This window comes from Lithobates pipiens, unplaced genomic scaffold (assembly GCF_037356315.1).
Source record: "Lithobates pipiens isolate NorthernLeopardFrog02 unplaced genomic scaffold, aLitPip1_a1.2 Scaffold_22, whole genome shotgun sequence".
Lineage (NCBI taxonomy): Eukaryota > Metazoa > Chordata > Amphibia > Anura > Ranidae > Lithobates > Lithobates pipiens.
The window spans coordinates 325,363,886-325,373,809 of record NW_027507784.1 but is presented as its reverse complement, the minus strand read 5'-3'; the positions used below and the strand labels follow the sequence as shown (position 1 = coordinate 325,373,809).

The window sequence follows — 9,924 nt, the reverse complement described above, 5'->3', positions numbered from 1 at the left end:
ACACACACGTGTTAGTTAGCATCAAAAATTGTTTGCTGGTTTAACTCTTGGGACAGAGATTTGTTTGTACACTCTCTAAAGAGCCAGATGTAAACCACAGTGGGATTTAAAAGAAAAAACACAAATTAAGTACATACACATGTCAACGTATATTCACCAAGGTATTCTTTTTCATTGAGCCAATAACTATAAAGAGGTTCACTGCTGCAGACCTTTTACATGATTATTATGGTAACAATGTTCTAAATGACTGAAATTATAATGAAGCTCTCGTGTGTGTTTTTTACCAAGTGACAAATCTCCTTAGGTGATCTGCGCAATATAAATTCTGAGACATGCTTTCTTTCAGCATGAATTTTTAATATACTGTACTTTATCAGTTTGCAGGTGAGTTCTTTGCTTTTCCAAATTGTAAAATAAAATATTATTCCTTTTGCTTTGTAAGTTTTTTTGTAAATATTTTATGTTTCAGCTATGAGTCTATTGATTTGGCCATAACTTTGTCATTTATTAAGATAGCTATGTAATACATATTTTTGTTGGTGCAAACATGGCTTCATGGTGGTAATATTGTTTTCCAAAAATTATGTTATTTTCTATGTCAACTATAGACAAAAGGCATGAGAAAACAAAATAATGCAGTTTTTTTCTAGTTTGACTTGTGTTGGTTTTAAAACAACTATTGTTACTATAGATAACAATAGTTTTTATTTTACAAATTACCCTTTGTGTAATGACTACTAAAAAAGTTTTTTGTTTTTTTAAAGGTGTTGCTAAAGAAAACCTTTACAAAAAAAAATGAAAAAGTAAATATTATTGGTAAAAAATAAATAAATATAAAAATAAAAACTGCAGTAAAGTAAGGAATGAGAGGAATAAGGAACAAATTAATTGTGCATGAAGAGGGTTAAATATTGGTTAATAAAGGATTAAATAGGAAGACAGCTTGTTTAAAATTAACTTACAATAGTGCTTTAGCTGACATTGTATGCAGATCTACGATCACCAATAAGAGCAATAATAGCCTTGCCACATCATAATACTTGTTGACGCTGCAGACACTGTTCTGTGAGCTGATCCTCTGATACAGAACAAGTCCCAACTGTCAAAATAATAAAAAAAATTTAACTAGGAAGCTGTGCGGTTGAAGCAATGTACCATAATTTTCCAAAGTATTTAGCTGAAGTTTTTTTAGCGTATGTGTGACACTCTGAAGTCTAGAACTAGTTTAGAAATACTACTTTTTATGTCTTAAAATATTATTGCATTTTTCAAAAAATACTAAAACACTAAATGCAATTTTATAATTTGCAGTCAAATTGGGATACCATATACTTTATTTCTTACATATTCCCATTCACATAGCAGAACAAAAAAAAAAAAAGTACACACTCCCAGCTGCTACGTTTAAATCTGACAAGTTATGTCGCGTACACACGGTCAGATTTTCGAAAATGTTCGATAGGAGCTTTTTGTCGGAAATTCCGACCGTGTGTAGGCTCCATCGGATATTTTCCATCGGAATTTCCGTCACACAAAATGAGATCTGGATTTCAAATTTTCCAACGGCAAAATCCATTCTCGTAAATTCCGATCATGTGTACACAATTCCGACACACAAAGTTCCACGCATGCTCAGAATCAAGTATGAGATGGAAGCGCTCGGTTTAGTAAAACTACAGTTCGTAATGGAGATAGCACATTCGTCACGCTGCAAATTTTGAAATCTTTTAATGCACAGACATTCTCTTCTTCTTTAGAATACCATAATAATGAAGTTGTTTTGCTGCTCATATTCACACAGAGTTCTCACAAACTGATTTCTTTATTATTTCTCGTGATCTCATTAATATTGGGGTTTTTTTTTTTTGGTCAGATCTCCATAATAATGTTTAGAATTTTTGTTTAGAGTTTTTTTTATCCAGGTCTTCTATTTTTTTTTTTATAGTGATCTCCATAATTTTTTCTTTTGTTTTGTGTCAAGTTATCACAACACCATTATTATATTTTATTTTTTAACCTCAAGGCAGTTAATTTGTGTTGGTGTCCCTTTTTAATTTGGCATAGTATTTTTGAAGTGTACCTGCCTACTCACAAACAAACTGTCCTTTTTGAAGTAAAACACATGGGCAAGTATTTCTGAAAAATAACTAGCCATTTATTCTGGGTCATAACAAAATAAAGAGGAAGGCAACGCTGGAGAAACTGGTGAAATTTGCGAAGCCTTTGTACCTCAGGTCACACATCAATTATTTTACAGTCAAAATTGGTGGCCTGAGGAGTCCTTATAATAGTGAGTACAATCCGGTCCAGGACCACAAAACATCAGGAATAGCAGCAGATGACATATCTGTTCCTAGGGTGTGGTCATTCAACATCCTGCATCTTTTGCCAGACCAGACTGGATCCAGGCCATCACCATCTTGTCTTCCTTCCACACTTCTTTCCAGGCTATGGCTCTGGTGTTGTAGTCGTGTCAGGAGGTGGAGGGAGAGGACCATGGTTGAACACACAAACTTGGCTTTGGCTTGTGAGTTCGCCCCTCAACCCCTTATTTAGGGCTTGTAAGATCACTTCCTCACGGAATAGATGTTGGCCCTCTTGCATTTCAAGAATTTTGCAGGCTTCCATGTAGGCATTGTCCTCTTGAAGACTGAGGGGGTTTCTGAGGGCCGCAGTGGCCTTCAGAAATAGGCCACGTGCTGCCTCCTCCAGGTTACTTCTCTTCCTGGCACTTTTTTGTGGAAGGCGGAGAGGAGGGCCCTTGGAGTCGAGCAGGCTACTGGGCCCGGCCACCTCCTGGCCGCCACTTAACCCCGCCACCTCCTGGCTGCCACTTTCCACAGCCTCCTCCTGGCTGAGACTTTCCTGTGTATGAAAAAGGGACATAGTTTTAGTTTTTGGTTCATCAATCACACACAATTTTAAGCTCATGACTGGTGGAAATTGAATGTTAATAAATAGAAATATAAAGACTGCCATTCTGACCCCAGCATTTTTTATTCTTGTCCCAAACAATTGTGGCCACTACTGTCTATTGATATGTAAAATCAGAACTTACTGATCAATAATAACATCTAGTTAACATCATTAATGATTTGACTAGAAATATGTTGAACAATGCTACACCTGGCTCAAGCAGTGCTCCTCCACATCTTCCTGGCTGGAAGACCCAGGTTGGATGTCGGAAGCCTCAGCTGAGGTACAAAGAAGCCTTGAAGGAAGATTGGAGAGTGCTGGCCTGGGTTCAGTCTGTCCTGCTAGAAAATACAGTCTGTCATAGTACCATAGCCTGGGTACATAAATGTCATCTGCTGCAACTCCAGATCTCTGGGAATCCTAGACCTTCTTGTGCTCCCTATTATAAGTGCTCCTCACGCCACCAATTAGGTCCTTCAAATAGGGTATGCCTGCCATGGGGATCACCGGCTTCACAAATTCCAGCAATTGATCCAGCGCTGCTTTCCTCTTTGTTTTATTGTTATAAAAGAGGTGGTTTAGGTGGACAGGGCAGCTACCTGTACATATCAATGAATATGGGGATAAAATCCTGATCATTCAATAGATTAATTTTATGTGCAAGACATAACACAAGAAAAACCCTAATTTCAGGTTAAACTCTCCTAATCTTGTTCCAAGTTAAAATTGCACCTTTTTCAAATGAACGGTGCTTCCGATACACCTTCCTCCTCTCACAGATCTTACGTATGACGCACGCATATTATGTTTTATATACACCGCCCCTGATGTTCTTTCTAGTCTATTCTAGTCTATTCCTCGCCCCTTGTCTTTCAGCGCAGTGGGAGAGCACATGGTGGAGAGACAACAAGTGTATGCAGACAGCAGCAGCGACGTGGAAATCCCGGAGCCATTTCCTGTGGCCTGCCAGGATACGTGCTTGGATGAGGGTCTGGTATGGGATCCCCACGCCATTTAAAAAAAAAAATTGGCACGGGGTTCCCCTTAAAAACACTGCATATCCAAGTCTTGCAGAACCTAGAACATATCAGCCGTATGGAGAAGCTTACAGCCATAGTCCACGACACTATGCCTCAGTTCTCTAAGATTTGGGATCTGTGGTATCGCTCTAAATTGTATACTGCTGTTTAATATAGATTACTAATCTATGCCCTCTTACGATGAGTTTAAGGCTCAAATTGAATGTCCAAACCATTTCATATCCCTCTAAAGGAAAGAAATTTCCACATTCCCTGCTCACTGTTACATGCATATTTGATTATGGCGATTGATGATCTGTACCGCAAATAATTGTTAATTTTGTGAAGACATACTGAATGTGCTGAAATATCCTGGTCCCCCCCTTCCTCTTTCTTCCCTCCCTTTTCCTTCCCTCCTCATCCCCCCCCCCCCCCTGTTTTTGATTTGCCTTATATGACGCACTTACTGTTTACATGTGCACTCATACAAGTATAAGATACTGTGTCCTTGTTATCTTTATATTTTTAATAAATAATACAATTTAAAAAAACAAACAAACACTGCATATTGTTCAGTGTTCCAACCAAAGTTCGGCCTAAACTAATGCTCGGGCCGAACCGTTCACCCATCCCTAATTGCGAGAAGCCATGTGGGGGACACAGCAAACATGTGGAAGAAGGTGCTCTGGCCAGAGGAGACCAAAATTTAACTTTTTGACCTTAAAGCAAAACGCTATGTGCGGCGGAAAACTAACATTGCACATCACCCTGAACACACCATCCCCACTGTGAAACATGGTGGTGGCAGCATCATGTTGTGGGGATGCTTTTCTTCAGGGACAGGAAAGCTGGTCAGAATTGATGGGAAGATGGATGGAGCCAAATACAGGGCAATCTTAGAATAAAACCTGCTAGAATCTGCAAAAAATGTGAGACTGGGGTGGTGGTTCACCTTCCAGCGGGACAACAACCCTACACATACAGCCAGAGCTACAATGGAATGGTTTAGATCAAAAGCATATTCATGTGTTAGAATGGCCCAGTCAAAGTCCAGACTTAAATCCAATTGAGAATCTGTGGCAAGACTTGAAAATTGCTCTTCACAGACACTTTCCATCCAATCTGAGCTTGAGCTATTTTTCAAGGAAGAATTAGCAAAAATTTTACTTTCTAGATGTGCAAAGCTGGTAGAGACATCCCCAAAAAGACTTGCAGCTGTAATGCCAGCGAAAGGAGGTTCTACAAAGTATTGACTTAGGGGGGCTGAATACGAATACACGCCACACTTTTCACATATTTATTTGTAAAAAAAATTGAAAACCAATTATAATTTTCTATCCACTTAACAATTATGTGTCGGTTTGTGTTGGTCTATCACATAAAATCCCAATAAAATACATTTAGGTTTTTGGTTGTAACACAACAAAATGTGTAAAATGTCAAGGGGTATGAATACTTTTTTAAGGCACTGTGTGTGCTACCTTCCCTGGCTACATCTATTATTTTATAGTACATTACCTCAAGATACTTTTTTTTTTTTTTTTTTTTTTTTTAACCAAACATCAAAATAAAGAAGATACCTGACCTAAGTGTAATTGACATTAGATGTGGTGGCCAAGCTCCAGTGGTTTGTACACTTTACAGTATTGGTGCCCTACCAGTGGCCCAAAGGCCACATGCATTTTTTTGGTGCTTGTGGTGAGGTCCTTAGACAGCAGCAGCCAGTAGTAGGGAAATGATTTGTAAAGGAGTTATAATTGCAGATCTTTCTAGCAGTCTCATACAACATGTCCTTAGTACCTTCAATTACAACTGTAACATGTCACCATTGTCTGATCATGTCCATCTAAAGCCCTATACGCACTATCAGTTTTTCTTCTGAGTTTTTCCTTCAGGTTTACCAAAACCATGTAGTAGAAGGGCCTGCCTGATTGCATACACATTGAAACTCCTAATGTTTGACCTCATATTACATGGTTTTGGTAAATCTGAAGGAAAAACTCAGCAGAAAAACTGATAGTGTGTATGGGGCTTTAGTGTCTCTGGCAATCCTCTAAAGCATTGCATATACTATGCAGCCCCTATCCCTTTATATCCAGTAAATTGACAACCACTGAGTTCCCGTCTGCATAGTTAAGGATAACTTATGCAAAAACAAAAAAATATCCAGCAAGAGGAAGTTATTTGGCTGAAATCACTGCTCAATGAGGTCAATGGCAGAAGTAGGAGAAGAAAGGCCAGACCTGACCAAATTGACGGAAAATCCACCACAGCTCATAAACTATTTTTTGAAACACTGGTGTGCAAAAGGGCAGCTCTGGATGCACATCACCATAAAGAAGATCACACCACATTCCACAGACATGAAAAGAAAAACGAGACTGCAGTGGACATAGAAATACCAAAAGGTTTGGTTGTGAACAAAAGCTGACTTGTCTAATAAATCTACATTTGTGCTACAACATTGGGTGGTTGAATGGGAATATGTTGTCCATAACAGGAATGTATTTGTATATAAATCTTTAGTAAGATACTCTGGTTTCTCTTTAGATTGAATAAATCTTTCGCATTTTACTAAAGATTTCCATGGAGAGGAACAACCATGAGTTTCAGGCACCTTGAAAATCCCATTATCCATTTTCTACAAAACAATTTCAATACAGGGATGTGGTGCTGTTGAGAATCCAGCAATTATTAATAAAACTTATATTTTTAATGTACTGTATGTCATGGAGGGGGCTTCAGGCAGGCCAGAGGAGCAGGGGTTGGTGGCTGCTGAAAAGAATGAAAATAAGTTATCATTCATGCTCGGGATTTAAAAAAAAAACATTTTTTATCATTTATATTCCTAATGTTTAAAAAAAACTTGGTTAATGTCTTCACATAATTTTTTAACAAATGTCTTTTTTTTTCAGAAAATCAATGGAAAACCAAACATTTCTTAAAGATTTTTACTTGCTACCATTTTCTATTGAATCTGATTATAAGTCATTAATTATTGGTCTATATTTCATTTTGTATTTGTCTGGAGTATTTGTCAATTCCTTCATAATGGTTCTTATTTTTTCTTCCAGTGACTTGCACACCCCCATGTACATGTTCCTTTGCAGCTTGTCTTTCACTGACATCAGTTACACTACAGCCGTAGCCCCCAAACATCTGGACATATTAATATCTGAGAATAACTCTATATCCTTCAATCAATGCTTCACACAAATGTACTTCTACACATTAGTTGGCATTACAGAAAATATGGTTATACTTGCAATGGCCTTTGACCGATATGTGGCTATTTGTAATCCTTTACGGTATAATTCTATATTAAGATCCAAAAACTGCATCTCTATCATCACAGGAATTTGGATTTCAGGATGCCTAAATTCATTGGTAATCACAGTTCCATTATCATACTTGCCCTTTTGCATTTCACACACTATTCACCAGTTTTTCTGTGATGGGAAAGCTCTCATTGACATTGCTTGTGCTGGTGTAAATGAATTTTATATAGTCATCTATATAGAGACATTTTTCTTTAGCTTTTGCCCATGTATTTGCAGTTTGATATCATATGTAAAAATCATCAAGGTAATTCTTCAAATTCAAACTAGGGAAGGGCGTAAGAAAGCCTTCTCCACCTGTTCTTCCCATCTCATTGTCATCATAATGTATTATACTACAGCTATTTTAGTGTACATGATGCCAGAAAGCTATGTTAGCCTGCAGCAAGTCTGTCTGGTGCTCTTCACCGCTGTTACACCAATGTTAAACCCTCTCATATACAGTCTGCGAAATAATGATGTAAAATTGGCACTTTTGAGGCTAATGGCACCTAAAATTTACTTCCAAACTTGAAAGGATTTTATTAAGAAGTTTAAAAACACCCATGAACATTATAAAGTATAAGGTTGACCAAAGATTTCTGATAGGGAGATCTTGCTAATGGAGCCTTCAAGGTATCAAAATTTAATGTAAGATTAAGTTCACCATTGCCTTCCAAAAAGTTTTGGTTGGCCTTTTTTTGTTTTTTACACAACAGTTTTAAAGAACATGAGAAGTAGTAGTGGTAGTTGATGTCATTTATATCAGCTAACATACTAAAATAATAATATTAATACTACTATTACTAATAATTATTATTCTTAGTGTTAATAGTATTATTATTTGATAGGTATGTTTTTAAGTACCTAAGTTAACTATAGTTAAATAAAATAATAATTTTATATAACTTATATAATTCTCATTATGTAGCCAGGTTCCCGGACTACAGAAACATGGGGAAGGAGACATTTCCTCCTTTACAATCAGTTTACTTTCACTTTTTACTGAGCTACTGATGTTATGCGGCACCATTCTCCTCTGGCCAGCAGGGGGAGAGCTAAAGTCAAGGAAACCTATACACTTCTATGAAGAGCACTGAGAATCCTGGGAGTTGTGGTTTGGGACGGCAGTCATATCATGGGATCCATAAAGGTTAATTTACAAAAACTTGAATGCAAAATCTGGTGCAGCTGTGCATGGTAGCCGATCAGCTTATTCAATTAAGCTTGGATAAAAAAAAAAAAAGCTGGAAGCTGATTGGTTTCTATGCAGAGCTGCACCAGATTTTGCACTCTACAGTTTTGGTAAATCAATCCCATAGACTCTTTGGACTACAGATATGAATAGGCACTGTGGAGTAGGAGGAGTGGAGAGAAGAATTTTATTATTATAAATATGGAGTGTGGAATGAGCCTTACATTTCAACCCTATTTAGGCACCATCACCAAAAAATAGTACACAAAAGAAAATAAAGGTGTTCACCAACTCTGTGGGATAAATCCCAAGGTAAGGAGGAAACCCCAAAAGAGGACTTTAAATTGTGCCAAATTGTAATAAAGTTTGTTGATTTTATTGTATGTTTGTATATTTTTTTCCTAAGTTTAAAATATCACATTAAAACCCATATATAGGTCTGTCGTGAGCAACATCCAGACTTATTAACAGTCACATATAAGGATGGCCGAACGGTTCGCCCGGCGGTCGTTTCGCGGCGAATTTCGGCTGTTCGCGGTCCGCCCAATCGGCGGACTATTGGCGCCGTTCACCCGGCGGACTTCCGTGTTTACTGTGTAAAAGAACTTTGACCTATGATGACACATCCATCATGGGGTACAGGACAGCCAATTGAGACATTACAGCACATGGACACTTGGACATTCCCCCTAACTTATAAATAGACCCGATCCGGCAGCCATTTTACATTCTTTCTTCTGTCACTATAGGGAGAGGTTGCTGTGTGGAGCAGGGAGAGATTGCAGTGACCCAAATCGCTAGCTATTTGGTACACAAAAGTTCTTTTCAGGACTGGTATAGGTGTTAGGTGTAGTTCAGGATATAGGTTTGCTGTGCTACTGATTGTTGCAGCAGCCTGAGTGTCTTTTGTCAGTTTAGAGAAAGGGACAGGACGGTGTGTGCTGCAGGGACAGTCAGTTTAGTCATTAGCTGTTACTATCAGGTCCACAAAAGTGCTATTCCAGTTATTGTTCCAGTAGCCTCTGTTTTGTCAGTTTATATAGGGACAGGCAGGAAGCTGTGTGTGAGGCAGTGAGGGTCAGTTTAATCAGTAGCTGTTACTATATTAGGTCCACAAAGGTTCTTTTCAGGACTGGTATCAGTGGTATGGTAATAGGCTTGTACACGTATAATATTCTTTCTTCCAAATATAGAAAGAATATTATACTTGACTGCTGCCCTTCTGCTGCAGTCTGCTAATCAGTCACACACAACCTACTTGTTCCACAAAGGTCCTTATAAGGACTGGTAATAACCTGGTGTAGGGTGCTATAGTACATAGGGTTGAGTGAGGTACAGTCTGCTATTCTATATGGACTGGTATAGGTCCACAATACATAGGGTTGAGGTGCACTGCTGCTGACCGCTGCCCTATACTGCAGCAGTCCTTCATCGGTATAGGGACTGACGTACAGTCTGCTAATCAGTCACACAC

General features: G+C 38.2%; 1 protein-coding gene and 1 non-coding gene across 2 annotated transcripts; both read left to right on the top strand.

Moving 5' to 3' along the window:
- The first annotated feature begins 237 nt into the window (after nt 1-237).
- On the top strand, nt 238-8,893 carry LOC143925547 (olfactory receptor 1-like). The gene is made up of 2 exons (XM_077450026.1): nt 238-387; nt 6,854-8,893. The coding sequence occupies exon 2, from the start codon at nt 6,861-6,863 to the stop codon at nt 7,788-7,790; it is 930 nt and encodes a 309-aa protein (XP_077306152.1). The 5' UTR covers nt 238-387; nt 6,854-6,860; the 3' UTR covers nt 7,791-8,893.
- On the top strand, nt 6,469-6,579 carry LOC143925824 (U5 spliceosomal RNA). Its single transcript, XR_013262050.1, has one exon. It is a non-coding gene; the product is annotated as a U5 spliceosomal RNA (small nuclear RNA).
- Nucleotides 8,894-9,924: the final 1,031 nt, after the last annotated feature.

Excerpts from the sequence above, each read along its gene's own strand:
- LOC143925547 (XM_077450026.1), top strand. The coding sequence starts at position 6,861 with ATGGAAAACCAAACATTTCTTAAAGATTTTTACTTGCTACCATTTTCT.